At 42.8% G+C, this 23,645-nt stretch overlaps 1 protein-coding gene across 2 annotated transcripts in view; it reads right to left on the reverse strand.

The window, feature by feature from the left end:
- Window positions 1-23,645, reverse strand: part of CFAP44 (cilia and flagella associated protein 44) — a 553,092-nt gene that overhangs the window by 196,824 nt on the left and 332,623 nt on the right. For both annotated transcript variants that reach the window (XM_033943382.1, XM_033943381.1), the window contains 2 exons: window positions 19,608-19,801; window positions 9,644-9,821 (listed from right to left, as the gene is read on the reverse strand). In XM_033943382.1, coding sequence (XP_033799273.1) covers window positions 9,644-9,821; window positions 19,608-19,801 — 372 coding nt within the window. The remainder of the gene's footprint in view (window positions 1-9,643; window positions 9,822-19,607; window positions 19,802-23,645) is intronic.

Consider the following 23,645-nt stretch of genomic DNA (forward strand, 5'->3'; position numbering starts at 1 on the left):
TCAACACTTGCTCACTTGGAGTGCTAATCTCCTCACATAGCTTCCAGTATCACCTCATTGCTGATGACTCTCAGATCTACCTCCCTGTGCCAAATATCTCTACTGAAACCCAAACCAGAGTCTCAGCCTGCCTGTCCGACATTGTCGCCTGGATGTCTCACCATTATCTAAAACTAAACATGGCTAAAACAGAGCTGCTCAGATCTTCCAGCCTAAACCCACCTCTGGGTTTCCCTTGTTCTCCATCTCTGTGGACAACATTCTCATCCTTCCTGTTTTGTCTGCTCATAATCTTGAGGTCATCTTTGACTCCTCTCTCTCCTTCACCACCCAGATACAACATATTGCTAAAACCGGCCGCTTCTTCCTCTATAATATTACTAAAATCTGACCCTTTCTCGTTGAACACACTACCAAAACACTTATCCATGCCCTCATTACCTCGGGGTTAGACTACTGCAACTCACTACTTTCAGGCCTTCCACTTAACCATCTTGCTTCCCTCCATTCTGTCCAGAATTCGTCTGCACGACTTATGTTCTGGGAGAGCCACTATACTCACGTTACCCCTCTCCTAAAGTCACATCATTGGCTTCCCTTCCGTTTCTAAATACAATTCAAACACCTCTTACTGACCTACAAATGCACTCACTCAGCTGCCCCTCACTATCTCTCTTCACTTATCTCCCCTTATGATTCCCCCCCACCCCCACCCCCCGTTAGCTCCACTCAGCTTGTAATTTCCTTCCTATCTGTGCCCTTCTCTTCAATTGCCAACTCCAGACTCCGTTCTTTCTGCCTTGCTGCACCATATGCTTGGACCAAACTACCTGAATCCCTACAACAGGCTCCACCTCAGGCAGTGTTCAAGGCCCAGTTAAAAGCCCACCTCTTTGAGAGTGCTTTTGACTCCTAACTCCTCTTACCTTGGGTTCTGCAATCTGCATTCCCAACTCTATATGTCATGTCTGTCTGTCCAAGTTAGATTGTAAGCTCTTCCAAGTAAGGACCATCTGTAAATGTCAAAATGTACAGTGCTGTGTATACCTTTCAGTGCTATATAAGTGATAAGTAGTAGTAGGTGCTGCCTTTTGGATGGCAGAATGGTGACATCGAAAAGGTACTTTACTTAGTGAATCAAAGGAATAAAAGGATGACAAACACTCCTGGTTCTCCGCTGTCAAATGTTCCTTCAGCAGTGAGCTCAAGTAATGCCAAAAGTAGGCAAAAGTATCTGTAGCTCTGAGATGAAACTCTTGTTGCAGTTCCACAAAAGATTTGAGAGTCCCCTCTGAGGTTAAAACATGGCAGAGGTAATGAATGCCCATGCTCTCTCAGTCCAGAAAGTTCTTATTGTCTCTGCCTGGCAAAAAGTCTGGGTTGTTCCTTAAAGAGAGGAAAGAAGTTATATGAGGGGACACTTCAGATATTGGCAAGTCCAGCACCAGGTGTTATTTAGAGGGCATGCCAAAATACAGTCTTTAAGGCGCACCGATAACTGAGCTGGAGGTGCATGTAAGAGGGCACTGAAATGTAATGAGGAATATAACTGCGTTTCCACATTAGTGAGAGAAAACTTAGTAGAATTATGACACCAGTCATTTATATGTCTCATGTGACTAGCTATCATCAGATGTCTAAGGTTCAAAAGGCCCAGCCCCCCTTTATCCCTGGGTAATATCATTTTGAACACAGTGAGCCTAGGTTTTGTACCGTGCCACGGGAATTTCTGAAGCAATCAATGTAAAAGTATTTTATCCTGCCAGTGAAGACACACAGGTAACATTTCAAATTTATACAACCACACAACCACCCAGGAACTATTATCATGTTTACAGATGGAAAGTGATTGCCACAATGCTAGTTTATGTGAAGTGTCCTGTAGAAGGGGCTGCACATTCACTTGATAAAGCTCATTAAGCCGAGCTGGAATCAGGATACCCAAGTATTTTAATGTGTCCCCAAACCACACCAAGGGAAAGCCATCTTTCTCTAGCCTGTGCTAACACTAGCAGCACCCGGGACTTCTGGTTATTAATCCTAAATCCGGAAAGATCATGGAAAGATTGGATGCAAGCAGGCATAAGAACATTAGAGGATGTTATTTCAAATGGAAAACTGCTTGATTTTTCACAGTTGCAACAATCTTTTGGTATCTCAAAATTTCAATTTTATAAAAGATTGCAACTGAAGCAGGCTATTCAAAAAGGGTTCCCTGAATGGCATAATTAAAAAAAATTTTATAGCTTGCAATTCTTCTGTTTTCAAGCAGATATGCTAGGGCATGAAGCCACCAAGTGGTATAAATTAATATCTGAACTTATGAATAAGAAATCCAAAAACGCTCTTAGGGATATTTGGAGCATTGCGATTAAGCAGTATATTTCTGCATTTCGAGTTTGTTTCAAGTTTGTTTCATAGATGCTGATGCTGTACACCTCATCCTCCAAGACGTATTTGGTCTTGGAGGATGAGGTGTACAGCATCAGCATCTATGAAACAAACTTGGTTCTTTTTGTTACATCGTTCTTTTTGGACCCCGGTTAGGTTGAATAAATTAGATAATTCTAGATCTAATAGATGCTGGCACTGTCACCTAGACATAGGAACATGAGACCATTTATTGTTTTACTGCCCAAGAATTTTGATTTTTTTGAAATCAATTTGGGGAAAAATTAATAATATTTTAAATTCTGAGATTCCTTTAACTTATGAAATAATAATTTGTGGTACTATTTTGCATATTAAAGATCCCTTAGATAAATATAAAAGACGTCTCTTTTTAATTATGACAAGTACAGCTATATAACTGATTACACGAAACTGGAAAAACTGGGATCATCTCAACTTTACATTCTGGTGGGCAAGTTTATGTCTAATATATAAATATGAGAAAATGAATGCTGCTATATTAGGGAATAATGAAAATTTTAAATTAATTTGGGGCCCATTGATGTCCTTTGTAGAATCTCTATAGTTATGGTTTGTTATTAGATAATATGCACATCCAGGGAGGAGGGAGGGATGGGAGGTAAATAAGTTTGGAAAAATTGTTGGAAAAGTATGATGGGGGGGAGGGGAGGGTATTAATAAGCTTGAATATTTGAAAAATTTTAATTGATGTCTATATAGTAAAATGAATAATTTACTCTGTATTTCACTTATTGTATATGTTTTAAAAAGGAATAAAGAATTTGTAAATTTTAAAAAAAAATCCTAAATCCGGGAAAGGTGCCGTATTCGCATGCCATCCCTAGAAGAGTATCTAAGGAATATTCAAGGTGCAGAGCAAATCGTCAGCAAAAGCTAACACTTTAAGCATCCATCCCCAAACTATGACCCCAAGAACAGCTTCCTCTGAACGGATCATACACAAGAAAGGCACTAACACCAGCAAATAGAGGAGAGAAAGGACACCACTGGTGGGTTCTCATCTGTATGGGGAAAGTCTGCAAGAAAAATCCACTGACCAGTAGTGAGGCCTGAGGATTAGCATACAACGTTTGAACTGCCTCCAAATACCACCCTGAGATCCCTACATATTCCAAGATAGAAAACAAAAACTGTCAGATCACCTTATCAAAATTGCCTTTTCAGAATCTAAACTAACTAGAATAGCCAGGACCTTACATTGTTGGCAACATTTCATTGCCAACACCAGCTTCCTGATGTTGAGAACAGAGTGCCTCCCTCTGACAAAGCCCATCTGGACATCACTTATCACTGAAGGTAAATGCTAAGATAGACAGTCAGCCAAAATTTTAGAAAGAATCTTGAGATCAGAGGCACCTCTAAAAAAAATGTTGGGGAGGTGGAGGAAAGGGGGGGAGGGATCCAACCCAGCAAGAGACCTGCTGGGTTTGACACCCCTGAGGTTGAACGGACCCCCAAACAGGGCCCACCCAAGCTCAATCCGACACCAAAAAGGGGACAAGAAGTCCTAAACAAATTCCAACAGTCCTACTAAGGGAGATGGGTACAACTCACTTATGCCTGCTGGAGACTTTGAGAAGACTGATGGAATAAGGGGGAGTCACCTATGATGTACTATTCCAAAGTTTTGTCTCAGTCTCCAACTGGTGAGATATAACCTATCTGTAAGATCTATAGCTATACCATCTGGAGAGTTGCTAAAGAATTTTGTTTATTTTTATCAATTTTTATTTATAGATATTATATTGTATTTTTTTTTCATTATTATTTGTTATTGTGTATTATAGATTTGGACTTCTGATGAAACACAGCTTGTGTTGAGTCCTTCATAAGCACTTTAACAATAAAGAGCTTTTTCTGAATGTTTACATCACTACTCTCCAAGGTGCTCTTTTACTCCCACTCATTTTGGACCTTCTGTTGGCTTGTTCGTTGGTAGTATATACCTTCTTTGTTTGCTTTAGACACCCATTTTCTATACAATGTGGCTAAAATCTTACTACTCTTAATAGGTGAAGTTATCCAAGCCACATTCCAGGCGATCAGGCACAGCATGCTACCTTTCTGCATCAATGAAACATCTCAGATTTAATCAGAACAATCCTGAGTCTGGGTGCCCAGCCTACATCCTAACCCAGAGAGAAATTATAAGCAGTGATAGCTGACACAGCTGCATATAGTGCAAAAGCATCTACTTGATGGGAGAGAGACACCCTGCTATGAGTGCTAATGAATATAGATTGGGATGAAGGAGAGAATCCCTATTCTGTGTCAGCAATGTTGGAAAGATTTGAAGTGTGATGAGTTCCTATACACTGAGATGCAGGAGAAGAGGAAACCACAGTTGACACGGCCACCAAGGTACTATGAGAATCATGGTGGCTGGTTCTTGGCAAAATTTGGGTAGAGTCTTCCCGACTAGAAGAATTGGAGGGAAAGCATAAAGAAACTTGCCCCACCAATCAAGCTGAACCCCTTCTCCCTTCCCTTTCTCTCCTCCCCTGTCCAGCTGTACCCCTTCTCCCTTCCCTTTTCCTCCTCCCCTATCCAGCAGTATCCCTCCTCTCTCTATCAGCAGCTCACTGTATGCATTTAACTTCCCCACACAGCTGCTGCTAGAATTAATTTAAATGTGGTTTCATCAGACAGCCTCAGGGCCTTTGCTAGGCCAGCCTGCCTCTGATGAAAGGCCACGAAGCTGCCTGATGAAACGGCGGCTAAACTAAAGCTAGCAGAAGCAGTGTGGCAAAGTTAAAAGCACACAGAGCTGCCGCTTCTAGTCCAGGGGTGGGGAGAGAAGACGAGTAAGGCAGGAGATACACGACTGCAGCAGTGTCAGCACTGTAAACTAAAACTAAACTAAACCTTAGGTTTGTATACCGCGCCATCTCTGCAAGCGTAGAGCTCGGCACGGTTTACACGGGTTAAAGGAAAGGAACTAAGAGGGTAGAGAGGGCCAGGGTACGAGAGAGCGGGAGGTATTAGATTTTTGAGAAGAGCCAAGTTTTCAGGTGTTTGCGGAAAAGTACTGTACCACGTGTTGAGAACCTCTGGCCCAAAGAATGTGCCTCACGGCAAGAGGCACATCTTGTAGGCAAATCAGCTGAATGATGCCTCTTTTCCTCCTCAGTGTGCCGCAGCATACTTGGAATCTTAGAAGGTACACTAGTGTGCCACGGCACACAGTTTGCAATACACTGATTTAGATGAAGTTGGTGCTGCATTTGGAGTAGAAAGTAATGTGTTTATGTGAAGCAGGGATCATGTAGAAGGTAGCAATATGGTACTAGCAGTAAGACCAGGGAGGTCATGACAGCAGGTTTCCTCTATTGTGTAAAGTCCCTCACACTACCAGATGTATGGACATTAAGGAGCAAATTCAATAAACTGCGTCCTGATTTTAGGCGGCCTACTGCTGCCTAAAAGCCAACTGGGACGAACGTTTTTGAAAAATAAACTCCCAAGGCAGGCCTACCGGATGGATGAAGCATCCGGCCGGCCGGCCAACTACTAAAGGTAGAGTGGGCTAGAGGGGGTTTGATCCGGCTGGGTAGGTGGGGGGGAGGGTTCTGGGCTGGGTAGGAGGGTTCCTGCTGGGGGTCAGCATCCTACCTTTGTGTGGGGGGGGTCTCTCCTGGGCGCGGTCATTATGGGGGAGTGGGGGGTGTCCAGCAGGAGGGACTGGGCATCCCTCCTGCAGGGGGATGTGTCAGCAGGGTGGCAGCAGGAGGAATTGGGCACTTCTCCTGCCACAGACATTTGGGGGTAGAGGAGCAATTTCAATAGGACGTCTAATGAGTTTGGACATTTTGAGAAATGCATCCAGAAATCCAATGGAGAAAATGACTATTTTCAAACCAGCAAAATATCTATCTTCTATTTTGGAAAATGACCATTTTTAGTTGTGTTTGCCCTTAGTGTGTGTGTATATTTTTTGATCATTTTCAAAATCAAAACATCCAAATGAAAACCATACACAAACAATCCATTGGGACGTACAAGCAGCCAGGCAAAGAGCAAGATAAGACGGAACTCCAGCTCTAACTGCTCTCATGCTGCCGCCATCTTGTCCCCCGCAGTTAGCATTCTTAGCAACTAGCCACAGGCATCTGAGCAGAACAGAGGGGCACTTTAGGGGGTATTGCAATGAACGTCATATTAAAAAGTCCCGGGTATACATCTCATCATAACATGTTTAAAATGTATGGTGAGCCCTCCTAAACCCACCCAAAACTTGCTGTACCCACCTGTACACCACAATAATAGCTCTTATGCCTACAAGTGTCATCTTTATGTAGGTATAATAAGCTTTGGAGGGCTCACCATACAATATAAGCAATTTATGATGAGATGTGTACCTGGAACTTTGTAATGTGACATTCACTGCAGTACTCCCTATAGTGCCCCTTTGTTTTGCTGAACTATGTCTGTGTGGCCATCTGAAGCTGTAATTAAGGTTGGAATGTACTGTTTTTTCATATCTTTGGGTGGTGGGACAGGGTCGGTGACCACTGGGGAAGTAAGGGGGGAGTGGGTCATCTGGTTAGTTTGGACACCTTTTTGACCCTTGTTTTTAAAACACTTAATTTTCTTAAAAAACAAAATGCAGATATATATTATATTCAAGAAACCCATTTTTCCGCCATAGAATCTATAAAGTTAGAATGCGGTTGGGTTAAACATTGTTTCTATGCTCCTGCTGTGGGAAAGAAAGAGGGGGTAGCTATATTAGTGAATAAAAAAATGTAATGCGTCATTTAATTTGGTGTCGGCTGATCCTATGGGTAGATGGGTACAAGTATGAGCTTAGGTAAATATACTCTGATGTTATTTAACATTTCTGGTCCTAATTCGAATCAAATAGAATTTTTCAAAACACTCAAACAGCTTCTTTTACCTCTGGCTATTGCTAATTTAATTGTGGCAGGGGATCCTCTGTTGGATAAAAAATCTAGTAGAGTGATGAAGTCATTAGGACTGGATAATTTGATTCAAGTATGTATATTGAAATATATCTGGAGAATTTTACATTTTGATGCTCGGGAATTTTCTTTTTGTTCACATGTTCATAAGTCATTTTCTAGGATTGATTATATTTTTGTTTCAGATAGTTTGGTGAAACAGGTCAGAAAAGCTACCATTGATCTAATTATTTTATTAGATTATGGTAGAGTATGGATTGAATTTGAAATGGATTGTAATAGACCTGTTTGGAGGTTCAATAATACACTGCTTGGAGACACAAAATTTATTGAAGAACTTCAGATAAAAATGGATGAATATTTTCAAATTAATTCTTCAGAAGAGATCTCATTGGAAACTTTGTGGGATGCTTTTAAAGCTACCATGAGAGGGTATATTATTTCATATTCATCTTATATTAATAATCAATCAAAAAAGGAATTCTCTTAATTGGAGGAAATGATTAAATAATTAGAATCAAAATTAACTGTAAAATGGGAACAAGATACATTCCAGGCCCTCTTAAAAGCTAAATATAAATATAATAAGATTTCTTCTAAATGGGCTAGGAAAGAATTGTTCATTCAACAGGCTTTGTATTATGGAAACTCGAATAAGGCGGGAAGATTACTGGCAAATTATTTAAAAGCAAAAAAAGAAAGTAAAGATTGTGGCTATTACAGATGAAAATGGGGTTACTCATTCTAAAATTGTTAATATATTAAAACAATTCATGAATTATTATAAGGTTTTGTATTCTTCTGAGCATTATTCGAACAAAGAACTTGATGGTTTAAAAATTTTTAATTCAATAGAAGGACCTAAAATTCCCGAGCATATAAAGGGATCTCTTGATGCACCTATTTGCTGAAGGAGATTCAGACAGCATTGAAATCCCTTAGAGTTGGATCTGCTCCAGGAGGTGATGGTTACAATGTAGAGTTTTATAAATCATTTCAAAATACATTAATGCCTTATTTAATAAATTTATATTAGGTTCAATTGAATAAAGGCAACATTACAGGTACTAAGGCAGAAGCTTTGACTATAGTTTTGCCTAAGCCAAATAAAGTTCCTTTGTTGGTTTCAAATTACAGGCAAATTTCTCTGATTAATTTTGATGGAAAACTTTTGGCAAGGTCTGATAGATGCTGGCACTGTCATCTAGACATGGGAACATTGGATCATTTACTGTTTTATTGCCCTATGATTCTGATTTTTTGGAAGTCGATTTGGGGACATAATAAAATTCTAGAAGTTGCGGTCCCTTTGACTTATGAAGTTGTGATTTGTGGTACTGTGTTATATGTAAAGGATCCCTTAGACAAATATAAAAGATGACTTTTTTAAAATTATGACGGGTATAGCTATACAATTAATTACACGAAATTGGAAAAATTGGGACCGACTTAACTTTACATTCTGGTGGGCAAATTTATGTTTAATCTATAAATATGAGAAAATGAATGCTGATTTGTCAGGGAACACAAAAAATTTCAAATTAATATGGGGCTCATTGATGTCTTTTGTAGAATTATTATAGTTTGTTTTTGTTGACGTATTAATTGCATATCCAGGAGAAGGGGAGGGTGAGAATATAGGTTCTTAAATGAATTCTTATCTTTTCTGAGGGTTTGGGAGGGGGGGAGTATTTTTGGGGTTCTGATAACAGTTTCTAAATGTTTCTAAATGTTTAATATATGATAGGACATATTTGTTATAGGATACTTATTATAAGTTCTGAGAACCAATGGATAATTGATTGATAATGTAGGGTGGGGGGATGGGATATTACTCTGTTTAAGTCATGTAAGGATATTAAGTATTGTTTAACGTCTAAAATGTCTTCTTTACTGTTTTCACTTATTGAAAGTGTTAAAATAATAAATAATTTAAAAAAATAAAAAAACCAGGTCTAGCCCAAATGACTAAATGGTGCTCTGGACGTTTTGTTAAATGTTTGATTATCACTGCAAAACAGCCAAGTCTGCCCAAAGCACGCCTTCAACACGCCTCCTTGGAATTTAAGGAAACAGGTGACAAACAGCCTAGAAAGATGTCTAAAATATGTGTTTTGAAAATAGTAATTTGGACATTTTAGCATGAAAAGCTTCCAAATGCCACTTTTTTGAAGTTTTCCTATTTTGAAAATGAGCCCTATAAGTGTGTGTGTATGTGTTTATACAGAAATAAAGCTCAACAGTTATAATATTAGTTGTTTAAGACATATTGTTATACAGAAACTCACAGTTCCTCCCATTCTCTCTTTCTATTGGCTATCTTTGCTTTGGCCTTCTCCGCCTTTTCAATTATTTTCTTCAGTTTTTCAGCTCGGCTAGCCGTGATATGAGTTCCTGCCCACTGATCTGTGCTTTCATCGAGCATCTCCTGTTCCATTTCTTCTTTCCTTTTGTTGGCTTCACCTGCTGAGGAGGATAATGAGATTGTTTTCTTATTCCTCTCTATCTTAATGAATCAAGAGCATCCCAAATCCATGTAGGCTAAATATTTAGTCCAGAGGTCCAAAAGGACTTGTGAATCTCATTTTTCATGCTCACCATATCTGTTCTGCCCATTGCTAAATCTGGTCCTCATGCATGGTAGCAATGAAAGCAACAAGATTAGTGAATTTCTCACCTCTCAGTAGATTCAGATAGGGTCCCTTACCTCCCCAACTCTTGTAGTAATTTGAAGTATATGCAACCTTAGTCTGGAAAAAATCTGCATAGCTAACTTTAGGCTTGCTACTTGGGTAATTCTACACAGGCAGCATTGAATATCAGTACTGACTAGCCAATTTTCGATTTCTTGGGAGCCATTCAGGAAGCCACTCAGTGCCAAGCAGCAGTACCAAAGCGCGCTCCTGCTCGGTACTGCTGAAGCCGGAACTCATGGCAGCAACCAACCAGGTTATCAGCGGGGCAGGAGTGCGGAAAGCTCGCTCCTGCCCGCTGCACCTCTGGACCACCAGGGATCGGTAGAGGAGGTATGAGGACAGGGCAGGGAGGGGGAACAGGGTGCAGAGCCTGGCGGCAGCCTGCAATAATTCTGGGAGAGGGGCATTGGCCTGAATACCTGAATGTCCCAAAAATCCCGATTTATATCCTAGTGTATATGGTACATTTTTGCAAAATCATCCATAAAGCTTTAAAAACCAGATAACTTTAAATTTTACTTCTCTTGTTCTTACATGCCTCATTGGATCATTTAAAATAGAGGCTCCAGTTAAGATCACCTGCCTTTATAAAACAGCTAGACCTATCCCTAGTAGTATACAAATGCTCTTATACCAAATTCACACCTGCTCCAAAGCACCCAACTCAGAGCACTGTTTATAGAATAGCGCTCAGTGTGCATTTTTTTTTTTAGCATCATTTACAGATCTAGTTCTATGTGTGTACCATTTTGTAAAGCAGAGAGAAGGCATTTACCCAAGCTAAGTCACCAGAATGTCTGTCAAAACAGATACTTAACATAGTAAATGACAGTGGATAAAAACCTGAACAGTCCATCCAGTCTGCCCTTTAATAATATACATTACAATTTCATGTTTAAATTATTTATTTTTTCTTTGATATTTCTGGGTCATAGATCTTAGAAATCCACTTGGTACTGTCCTTCGGTTCCATCTCCTAGAGTTGCCATCGAAGCAGGGCTGTGGAGTCGGTAGATAAATGTTCCGACTCCGACTCCTCAGTTTTTTGTACTTCAGACTCCGACTCCAGGTACCCAAAATTTCCTCCGAATCCTCGACTCCGACTCCACAGCACTGGTTAATTTTCAGATCGTTAAAATGGAATGTCAAGTTGAGAGAAATGAGCATTTTCGACACCACCTTCTTTTTGCTTTTAATCAAGGTTCTAAGGCCGCAGAAGCTGCTCGCAACATTTGTGCTGTGTATATAGTGGGTGCTATAGCTGAAAGAATCGCTCGTGATTGGTATGCCAAGTTCAAAAATGGAGTCGGTAGATAAATGTTCCGACTCCGACTCCTCAGTTTTTTGTACTTCTGACTCCGACTCCGACTCCAGGTACCCGAAATTTCCTCCGACTCCGACTCCTCGACTCCGACTCCACAGCCCTGCATCGAAGCTCACTTCATCCTATCCAAACCATATCAAACTTTTGAGGAATTTAGACTGTGAAAGTCTGTTCAACACCGTCTTCATGTTCCAAATTGCTGGAGCTCCCAAAGCCCATCCTAAACCAAATTGCCACATATGACAAATCTGCCCAGTACTGGCCTTAATACTTCAATTTATACCAATCATATTCTGTAATTAGAGATCCTCTGTGTTCATCCCATACTTTCTTGAATTCTGTCACCATTTTCTTCCCTTGAAAAGTCATTCCAAGCATCCACCACCCTCTCCGTGAAAAATAATTTCCTTACATTACTCCTAAATCTACAATTTATGCCCCACAACTTCAATTTATGCCCTCTAGCTTTACCAATTTTCCTTCTCTGTAAAAAATTTGGTTCCATATTAATACCTTTTAAGTATTTAAATGTCTGCATTATATCACCCCTGTCCTTTCTCTCTTCTAGAGTAAACATGTTCAGGTTTTCTAGTCTCTTCTCGTATGTCTTATAACACAACCCCCCTACCTATTGCCTTTTTCTGGACCTCTTAAAGTCTTCTTAAATTCTAAGCCAGATACGGCCTCCAAAACTGAATGAAATACTCCAAGTGGGGCCTCAATATCTGTTTTCTTCTACTGATTACGCCTCTCTCTATACAACCTAGCATCCTTCTGGCTACAGCTACTGCCTTTTCACACTGTTTTGTCACCTTCAAATCTTCAGACACTATCACTCCAAGGTCCCTCTTCCCCCATCCATGCATAATCACACAGTATTTGAGATGCAGCTGTACCATGGAGCAATACAAGGGCATTATAACTTTCTCTTCTTTGTTTTCCATTCCTTTCCTGATAATTTCTAACATTCTATGCTTTCTTAACCGCCACCACCGCACACTGTGTTGAGGGTTTCAACATATCCTCAACGATGACACCTAGATCCATTTCCTGAGTGGCGACTTCTAACGTGGAATCCTGTCTCACACAGTGAAAGATTAGGTTTCTTACCTCTGCTAATCTTCCTTCTTGTAAATCTCCTCTGAAGGCTGAACTAGTGGTATGTCTGATAGCTTCTGCTACAGGGTTACTAAAACTTGTTTCCTCCCCTTTGGGCTACCTGCCCGGGAGCTTCCTGTCATGTTCAGTTAGTAGAAAAACAAGGTAGATCTATGTCAACAGGAAACAGAAGAAAAGTGAGGGCACGGGAACTCCCGCTACCAGTCAATTCTGCTCAAGAAAATATCACACTAAAAACTGCAGCCAAAAAAGGCAAACTGTAATCAAACACATAATTAAACATTATAAAACTGCAAAACATAGGGAATTTATGTAACTTAGACATAGCCTGAAGACCAGAAGGGGCACCCCCCCCCCCCACCCGGGACCCCATCAACCCCTAAACCTTACCAAGGGGAATACGCAAGTAATTCTTAGTGAGGCTGGTCAAGACAGAAATGTAGCTTACCAGTAACTGAAGAGGCGACCTGCTAATCAGACAAAACAGATGGGCAGGAGTTCAGCCTCCAGAGGAGATTTACAAGAAGGAAGATTAGCAGAGGTAAGAAACCTAATCTTTCATTCTTGTACAATCCCTCTGGAGGCTGAACTAGTGGGATATATCAAAGCAATCCTAAATCTCAGGGGAGGCCCAATGAGCCCGCTGTGAGAACACAAGAGTCAAAGGCCGTATCACCCTTAGCCGCCACATCAAGCTAGTAAAACCTGGAAAAGATACAAAAGGAAGCCCATGTGGCCGCCCGATAAATCTCCTCAGGCGAGACCGTATGAGATTCAGCCCACGAGGAAGCCATTCCTCTGGTAGAGTGAGCCTTCATCGCAAGGGGAGGCTTCTTCCCCGCCACCACCTAGGCCACAGAAATGACCGCAGGTATCCAACGTGAAATGGTAGCCTTGGAAGCAGACCGACCCTGACGTGCGGGGCCCACCAGGACAAACCGATGGTCCGACAGACGGAAGTCATTAGTGGCCTCTAGGTATCTGAAAATGAGAGCCGTACATCCAGAGACTGCAAAACATGGTCCTGAGACTTGGAACCCGAAGGAACAAAGATTGGCAAACAAACTTCTTGACTGACGTGGAAGGTGGAACTACTTTCGGAAGAGAAGAAGGCACAGTCCTTAAAATCACCACAGACTCCATGATGCGAAGAATGGGACCTCTGCATGACAAAGCCTAAAGCTCTGACACTCGCTATGCTGATGTGACCACCCACCAGGAAGACGGTCTTAATGGTAAGATCTTACAGAGAGATCCCATCCAGGGGTTCATAGGGCGGATGAGTCAGGGAACGTAGGAACAAATTCAGGTTCCATGACGGGCAAGGCAGTCGGCAAGGGAGGCCTCAGCCTCTGTCCCCCTTCAAGAACTGAACAACATCCAGGTGAGAAGCCAGAGAACCCCTGAATGAAGAGAGGCCTAAACAGGAGAGTCCGTCAATCTGAACACGTAGAGAAGAGACTGCCAGATCCTTCCTGAGGCCATCCTGCAGGAAATCCAGAACATGAGCCACCTGAATCCCTGCACACCAAGACTGAAAGCACCTCCAGGCTTTCGTGTAGGCTGATACAGTTGATTTCTGCTTGCTCTGCAAGAGCGTGGTGATAACCACAGAGGAATAACCCCTGGCCGCCCAGGCTGTCTGCTCAAGAGCACTGCGGTCCAGATCTTGAAGTGCAATCGGCCCCTGCGTGAGCAATCTCTGATGACAAGCAAGATGCAGACCCCTCTCTGAGGACAACCTCACAAGGTACCAAGGTCTTCTGGGACAGTTCAGAGCCACAAGGATCACCAGACCCCTGTGAGAGAATACCCAGCGCAGCACTCACCCTATCATAGGCCACAGGAGAAAGATGTACAGAAGTTCCCTTTCAGGCCAAGGTTGAACCAGAGCATCGAGTCCTTCCCTGCCGACCTCCCATCATCAACTGAAAAATATGCCTGCCTTCCTATTCTGAGAAGATGCCATCAGATTGAAGGTAGGATGACCCCAATGGCACACGAACGCCAGCCCGGACAGGGACCATTCTCCCTGGTCCAGAGTCTGACGACTGAGAAAGTCTGCCTGAACGTTGTCTACGCCAGCCACATGAGCCGCGGACAAGGCCAACAGGTGTTGCTCTGCCCAAGCAAAGAGTAACCGAGCCTCCAAGCCCAACAGGGGACTCCTTGTACCCCCTTGACAGTTGACATAGGCAACAGCTGTCACATTGCCCGAGAACACACGGACAGCCTTCCAGCGGAGACACCCTTGAAATCTCAGCAGAGCAAACTGGATCACTCGCAGCTCCGGTCGATTGATGAACCATCTACTCTCCACTGTCCAGCGGCCCTAGACTGGGACCAACATGCAAACTGCACCCCAGCCGGAGAGACTCGCGTCCATGGTCAGGATCACCCAGTCAAAGACCCGCAAAGGGAGCCCTTTATTCAGAGTGACGGGATTCAACCACCACAACATACTACTGTGCGCTACTGCCAATCAAGGCAGCTTCACACCCAGCGCATCTCTCTGGGGATTCCACCGCATCAGAAGTGAAAACTAAAGAGGACGCAGGCGAGGTCTCGCCCACAGAATCACATCTATGGTTGCCACCTTGAGACCCCACAGCTTTAAGTACTGCCAGGCCGTCGGGGCCGAGACCGCTAACATGACCCAAATCGCACTCCTGAATTTGAGTTTTATGGATACTATGGAACCGGATTTCCAGGTACTCCAAGTCCTGGGTCGGCTCGAGGCGACTCTTCTTTAGATTGATCACCCATCTGAGACGTTCCAGCAAAGACACCACTTGGCGAACCAAGCGGCCCTGCACCCACGAGGGAGCTCTGATCAGCCAGTTGCCGAGGTACAGATGCACTAGCACACCCAGAGATCGCAGATGGGCAGCCACCACCACCACCATGATCTTGGTAAAAGTTCTGGGTGCCGATGCCAAACCGAAAGGGAGCGTTGCAAATTGGAAATGCCTTCCAAGAACATGAAACCTCAGGACCCTCCGATGAGCTGGGAATATCGGGATGTGAAGATACGCTTCTGTGAGATCTAAGGAAGTGAAAAATTCCCCGGGTGTCACCACTGCTATGACAGAATGCACTGGTTCCATCCAGAAATGCGGAACTCACAAGAATGCGTTCACTGCTTTCAGGTCCAGAATTGGTCTGCAATCGTCAGAGTCTTTCATTGGCACAATGAAGTAAATCGAGTATCTCCCGGAGCCCACGTCAACCCTTGGGACCGGCTGTATGGCCACCAGATCCAGCTACCGGTGCACCATAGCACACACCTTGCTGGCCCTGTCCAGATTTCCCTCGGGAGAGGACAGGAAGTCCAGTGGCGGCTGGAAGAACTGTAGTCGAAGACCGTCCCTGAGTACCTCTAGGACCTACTGGTCTGAAGTTATCTTTAGCCATTCTGGAAGGAAGGCCAAAAGTCGCCCCCCAATTTGGGTGTCCTCACCAGAGACCTGGCATCATCATTTTCTCTTGGAAGGGACAGAAGGTTGAGAGTTGGAAGGCTGTTAGCGTACTGCACCTCCAAAGCGAGGTCTGTAGGATGCTCCGAAACGCTGTTCTGCCGCAGGAGTCCGGTGTACTGTGAAGTTCTCCAGAAGCTTCTGCCCACATACACACACGACTGCAGGCAGGCTTATGGTCCTGAACACTGGCCATAAGGTCATCCAAACCTTGGCCAACCAGGATCGAACCTTTAAAAGGGAACCTGCTCAGCATAGCCTTTAGCTCAGGGATGCCCACACTATTTGGGCTTGGGAGCTACTTTTAAAATGACCAAGTCAAAATGATCTACCAACAATAAAATTTTTAAAAAACACAAAGCACACTGTATGCAGAGAAAATGTTAATTATCATTTATATTCAGGGGTTTTTTCAAAGAAGTCAAGGCAGATGACTATGCACTGTCACCTCAGTAACAACCATACAAAAATAGACAAATATACCCCCCTCCCTTTTCACTAAACCGCGATAGCAGTTTTTAGCGCAGGGAGCTGCGCTGAATCCCCCACGCTGCTCTCAACACTCATAGGCTCCCTGCACTAAAAAACACTATTGCGGTTTAGAAAAGGGGGCCATAGTGCAAAATATAGACAGCAGATATAAATTCTCAAAACGGACACATTTTGATCACTAAATTGAAAATGAAATCATTATTCCTACTTTTGTTTGGTAATTTCATGAGTCTCTGGTTGCACTTTTTTCTTCTGACTGTGCATCCAATCTTTCTTCCCTTCTTTCAGCCTGTATGCTTTCAGCCTGTATGCTTCCTCTCCTCCAGACCTCATTCCCTCCAACTTTTTCTTCCTCTCCCCCTGCCCTTTCTTTCTCCCTGCCTTCCTTTCTTTTTTTCTCTCTTCATGCCCCTTTTTTATTTCTGTTTCCCTTCTTTCCTTCTGTCTCCCTGCCCTCCCCCAAGCCACTGCCGCCGCCATTGGGGGACAGGCCCCCAAGCTGCCGCCACCATTGGGGAGCAGGCCCTAAAGCCACCGCCACCCCAATCTCTCCCTGCTTCCCTGCGTCGGGCTAACCAACATTTCTCTTCCCGACGTCAATTCTGCCATTGGAGAGGAAGTTCTGGGCCATCCAGGCAGCGACTGGCTGGCCCGGAACTTCCTCTCCAATGGCAAAATTGACGTCGGGGAGACGAAGGCTGATCGGCCCGGTAGATTGTGAAGGCAACGTGAGTCTATCACGGAGCCCGGGATGGGCTCCGCGATAGACTTACATTGCCTTTGCAATCTACCGGTCGATCGTGATCAAACGTATTGGGCACCCCTGCTTTAGTTAAAGGAGCATCCGACCACTGGTGAATCCCAAGTCATTCATCGAGTGGACACTGAAGAAGCTCCCAGCTTAATTCAAGATGCCATAGCATGTGTCAGTCAAAAAAATTCAGACATGCCCAGGCTACAAGGAAGTGGCCGCCGCAGCTCGCCCTCCCGCCATAGTGGAAAGAGAAAGATGCATGAGAACAAAATGCACTCTTCTGTCCTGAATATCCTGCAGGACAACCCCTCCATCTGAGGAGAAAGAAGTACGCTTGGTGACCTGAGCCACAGCTGAATCCACCGTCAGCGGGACCAGGCATTAGTTGAAGACCGATGCCAGGGGATACAAGGATGTCCAAGGATAAGGGAACCCTCCAGGGACTCCCAACCTCTAACAGCACTTCCGCCAAAACCGTGTTGTCCAGCAAGGAGGCGGACAGCGGAGGCTCAGAACTGTACATTCTGCCTGACCCACAGGTTCTGAAACCAGGTTCCGTGTTCACAGTGACCTAGAAATAAAGATGGATAGGCGGCCAGTCTGGAAGAGCTGGCACACCGCCTGGCAATCCGCAAGGTCTCGGAACCCATTGTTCTGGGTATCACCTGGATTCACCAAATTAGCCACATCTGCTGATTCAGCCGAAGAAACAGGTGACAGCAAAGCATAGACACCGAAGAAGAAGGAAGGGCAGGGACGAGCAGTCTACTTTCTGGTACTCCAGCAAAGGAACAAATCAACATGCTGGCATCCAAAGGTGGAGACTGTTGTACTGGAGTCTGAGCGGAAGAAACAGGCAAAGCCCCTTTTACTTTTTTGTTGTTGTTGTTGTTGTTGCCTATAGCCAGATAGCTCAGATCCACAAAATCCAGGGAAAAACAGTCACCAGCGGCTGGAACCGCTCTGTACATTTCAGATATTAGCAAACTGAGGAGACTTTTTCCCGGAACTGCGCTTTTGTTTCGCAAAAACGCCATCTGCGCCCAGTTTAGGCACCCTGGAAGCAGCAATCGCGACTCCGGTGGAATTAAAGGGCATTGGGGCCTCTCAGTAGGAAGGAAGCGCGGGATCTACACACATCTCACCCCCCCCCCCACGTGGCACAGGGTATACACGGCCGCAAAACCGGCCACCATCTGCCGCATCTAAGGCATGAATCCATGCCATCCTGTCCTAAGGTGGCCATCTGTGAAGTTTGGAGCAAAAACAAAGCTTCTACTTTAAAAAAAATTGAAGAAAATCAAAGATGGCCACCACAGGTGCCGATTTTGACTGTTAAACGGCCATTAAAAACGCAGGAAAATACGAAAAATGGTGATTTTAGGATTTTACAGAGGGGGGGGGGGTACTAGGGCATACAGGGAAACCCCCCAAACCCCAATTTGAGCATCCCCTAAAACCGGCAAACTCTGTGACTCACAGACAGCTCTGATACATGTGCTGCAATGCATTTCAATGGCAGCCAGCAATACATAGTGCAAGCATAGGGAGATCAGTACCTCATGAGCTGATTAAACTAGATTTTACAGATGTTCTGACCGCTTCACCTTCCCTATCACCACAGATCACGACCACCAGGACCCCTCAGGGGAATTAGGGAATAAACACGGTCTGATTCCGATCCTGGAGTACCTCCACGGAACCGCAGCAGCCTGCGCTCTACCCCTTTGCGGACAAACCATGGGAGAGATGGCTCCCGATACCGGAAAACCAATCCAATCTGCAGGCTGTCTGGAGGGCTTACAGCAGTTCAAGCTTATAGACTACCCTCCAGAAGCAGACAATCTTTAAGGAAAAGTCTGCGATCTCCCGCCAAAGGAACACTCTCAGAGTGAATCCGCAGCACTTGGGCAATACCCGCAGCACCGAAGAAAATAAAAGACTAGTAATTGAGAAATAAAGTCACGAGCAGAAGAAACTAGAAGTTCTCAGCATAGGCTGCAGAAAAAAACTGAACTTCAAGGGGAGTGTCCGCACAGGTGACATCGCAGAGGGGGTTGGTTTTATTTCTAAGTTCTGCATCCAAGGCTGGAATAGATGCACAATCCAAGAGTTCAGCCTCCAGAGGGATTGTACAAGAATGCATGATTTTGTTATTTAACACACTTTAAGAAGCAAAAATCCCTTAATGCACATTTGTAACTGTACTACCCTGAATATTAGTCAAATTTCAAATCTTGCTATAATTCAGTGCCTAAGTGATCATGCCTGTCTATATTGTTGGAGACTGTTCTCCTGTGAAAAAGGAAACATAAACAAGATAACTGTCTTCTCCACTCCACAATGAAGAAACAAAATATAAAATATGTATTGAATCCTTTAGTAGCCTACCTGCCTCACGGATCTCTTTCACTGCCTCAAACTCTTTGAGTTTCAGCTCATGCCGGGTGGGCCTCCTCTTCTTCAGCTTCTGCATCAGTCTGTGGTACTTGTCTGAGAGTGCCAGCAGTCTGTATGTTGAAACCTGATGATCACTTTGAATAGCATGAACCACCACAGTATCAAACTCAACTGTGTCTCGGAACCTGGTGAACAAAAGGGAGACATTTGCTAGAGTAAGTGAAGTTTTCCAAAGAGACAGCAGAACCAATTTGGGGAGAAATTAATCTCATTCTTGAATCATCTATACCCTTGTCGTATGAGGCGATAATATGTGGTACGATAAACCTACCTTAGATAAGTATAAAAGTCGCCTTTATTTATCTTGACAGGAATAGGGGTTCAATTGATTACTCATAATTGGAAAAATCATGATAGGATTAATTTTACTTTCTGGTGGGTAACTGTTTGTTCCACGTATAAGTTTGAAAGGATGATGGCGGAACGTTGGGGGACTAATAAGTCCTTTAATTATATATGGAGTCCATTGACTAATTTTATTGTATTATAATTAGGGTTATGTTTCTTTTTTTCTTTTATCATTAGATTTATTACACATCCAGGAAGGATAGATGGGGGGTGGTAAATGTATTTTGAGGAATTAATGTTGTTTCATTATAATATTGAAATCGTATCATATGTATTAATGTTTTAATAATTAAGATATAGAAGGGGAGAAAATGATTGTTTAATGGTAATAATTGTATGGTTAATAGTGTGTTTTTGTGCAGTTTCTCTGATTTATCATTTGTATTGCACTAACGAAGTTTAAAAAATCAATAAAGAATTTTAAAAAACAAAGAGACAGCAAAAATGGAGATAATGTATTCTATTAGTTGAGATTCTCCATGCAGCTCTGGAAACTTGTGACAACTAATTAAAACAATCTTAAAATGTACAACTGGAAAAATTAACAACTACTGTAGAATTTTTTTTTTTAAATTCTTTATTCATTTTAACACTTACAATAAGTGAAACAGTATATAACATCCATTTGGTCTTACATATATCACTTAATATTATACAAAACTCAATTTCAAATTCCATATCCCTCCCCTTCCTTATTCAATAACATTCGTCAACTCAAGACAAACATATAATAACCTCCCCCCTCCCCACATTGTTACTCTCAAAAGAAAACCAATAAATCCCCACCCCTTCCCCCCTTCCTGGATGTGCATATTTAAGGGGGAAAAGTTGATATTTAATCATTACAGTATTTTGTTAATGGCTCCCAAATATCCTGAAATTTCTTAAGGCACCCCCATTGTATGGCAATTATCCTTCTATTTTAAATATGTGACATAGCGAATTCCACCAAAAGCTATAATTTAAGTGATCCCCATTTTTCATTATATGTTGTATGGCAACCCCTGTCATAATTAGTTTTTGTTTTGTTTTTTTAATTCTTTATTCATTTTAAAACTGACAAACAAGTGATTAATTAAAACATTACATTACTAAAAAAAATATACAGCACTTGACATTCTTTTTTTTTTTTTTTTTTTTATTTATACTTTTACAAATTAACATGTCAATCAGTACTTGAAGGAAATATAACAATCCAATAAGAAAAACAATTATTAATTATGAAATAATGCCACATAGTAACTATGAGTAAAGTCCACAATCTGAGAGGAGAAGGAATCATTCACTTCCAAGGGTAGTTGGTTTCAAGAAATAAACTAAATTAATACATTACAAATAACAGAGTACAGTTGGAGTTATTTAACTAATGGCCTGCTGGGTAGATTCCATGGAGGTATCTGGAATTCTTGTGGTTACTTTACCTTCAAGAAAAAACTGCAATTGATCGGGTTCATAGAAAATATATCTCTTACTCTGATAAGTAATGCAACATTTACAGGGGAAACGTAATTGAAAAGTTGCCCCTAAACTCAAAACAGACTGACGACAAGCCAAGAACTTCTTGCGTCTGGCTTGTGTCCACTTAGATAAATCAGGAAATATAGAAATTTTGAATCCATGAAATTCCACCTTTTCAGTCCTATAGAATAGACGAAGAATTGCTTCTTTATCTTGAAGAAAAACAAAAGTTACCAATAAAGTAGCTCTAGTCATTAAATCTTCTTGCGATGTCTCCAGCATACCAGTGAGATCCATTTCTCCCGGTATGACGTTCCCTTTATCTTTATCCTCCTTTGGTAAATTTAAGTAATATATCTTTTGTAATGGTGGCATGTTATTTTCAGGAAATTTCAAAACAGTATTCAAAAAAGAATGAAATAGATCCCTAGGAGATTGAAACTTGGAAACAGGAAAATTTAAAAGTCTCAAATTTAGGTTCCTATTAGCATTTTCCAAATTTTCAATTTTCCTAGCTAGTAAAACTTTCTCTTTAAGTTGTAAATTAGTAGTAATCTTCCCATCTGCCACAGATTTCTCCAATTTGTCCATTCTAAGAGACTGTTGCTGGAGTTTCTCTTCAAAAGTTTTAATTTTACTATTATTATTTTGTGTGGAAAGTACAATTTGGGAGCATACTTTATGTAAAGTCTCCATAGCGCTCCATAATGCCTCCATGTCAATCACCGCTGGTTTGATCAGGGGAGCAGGGGTAGCTATTCCGGGGGACTCCACCATAGGATCCATCTCCACCTTCCCCGCTTCCCGCTGACTTTCAAGTCCTCCGGTTTCCAATGCTGACTGTAAAGAAGTCAGCAAGCTGTGGTTTCCATCCGGGGTCAGGGGTGAGACCTGCAGCGCCGCCGGAGACATCAATTCCGGCGCTTCCTGTGCGTCTGAGGGCGTCCCCGACATCATCCCGGGACGCGGAGGAACTCCGGGCCCAAAGGGGCTAAGCGAGACGTCACCTTCCAGGACCGAGGTCTTCCCTCCTCGGTCAGCGGATGCGCCCTCTCCAACTGGAACGACATAGGATGTTATTGCCGCTTGCCGAGTCAATGAAGTGGAAGAGGAGGCAGGAGGCACACTCCTCTGCTTACCCCTGCGCTTAGGCATGACAGGTAAATTTCTATAAGAAAGAGTTGAAAAATTGAAAAAAAATGCCAAACAGAGCAGGAGCCACTTGGTAGCTCGACTCACTCCGACGCCATCTTGATTCCTCTCCCTATCGCACTTGACATTCTTATACATATAATCCCTGTCATAATTAGTAATAGCTTATTATTAGATGAAATTTGACTCTTAGCTCTCATTGATGTGCCGAATAACATAGTGTCATAAGTTAATTAACCGGATTTTCTAACAAATCATTTATTCGACCCCAAATTGATTTCCAAAAAGCAAGTATCAATGGACAATAGAATAGCAAGTGATCTAATGTCCCAGCTTCTAGTGCCAGCATCTATTAGACTTAGAGCTATCTAACTTTTGTAAAAGAACTGAGGTCCAAAATGCTCAATGCAACAAGAAAAATCAAGTTTGGTTTCTTAATTAAAGCCAGATATTAATTTGTACCACTGAGCAGCCTGGTGTCCCAGAAAGTCCACCTGGAAACATAACATCGGCAGACTATACTGACTGTTAAGATTTTACCATTCAGGGAACCCCACCTGAATAGCCTGCTTCAACTACAACCATCTATAACTTTGTGATTTGTTAAGACCAAATTTATGTTGCAATTGTGAAAAATCAAGCAGCTTACCATCAACAATAACATCATCTAAAGCACAGTTCTTCAACCGCCGGTCCGCAGACCGCTGTTGGTCCGCAGGAAATTTTTGCCGGTCCGCACAGGGCCGGCAAGATTGACTCACTTTAACTTCCTGCCAGTCCGCGCAGGGCTGGCAAGATCAACATGTGAAGTGTGTGCTGGGCCGGAGAGATCTTGGGGAGCCTCTGACAGTGGCTTTCTCCCCTCTCTGCAGCTCTCCTTTACTTCCCAGCGCAGCGATTCACGAAGGCAGCCTTGGGGCTTTTGCTGAGTCGTGGCTGCCTCTGATGATGCAACTTCCTCTTTCCTCAGGGGCGGCGCGACCCAACAAAGGACCCGAGGCTGCCTTCGTG

Source organism: Geotrypetes seraphini, chromosome 4 (assembly GCF_902459505.1).
Source record: "Geotrypetes seraphini chromosome 4, aGeoSer1.1, whole genome shotgun sequence".
Classification (NCBI taxonomy): Eukaryota; Metazoa; Chordata; class Amphibia; order Gymnophiona; family Dermophiidae; genus Geotrypetes; species Geotrypetes seraphini.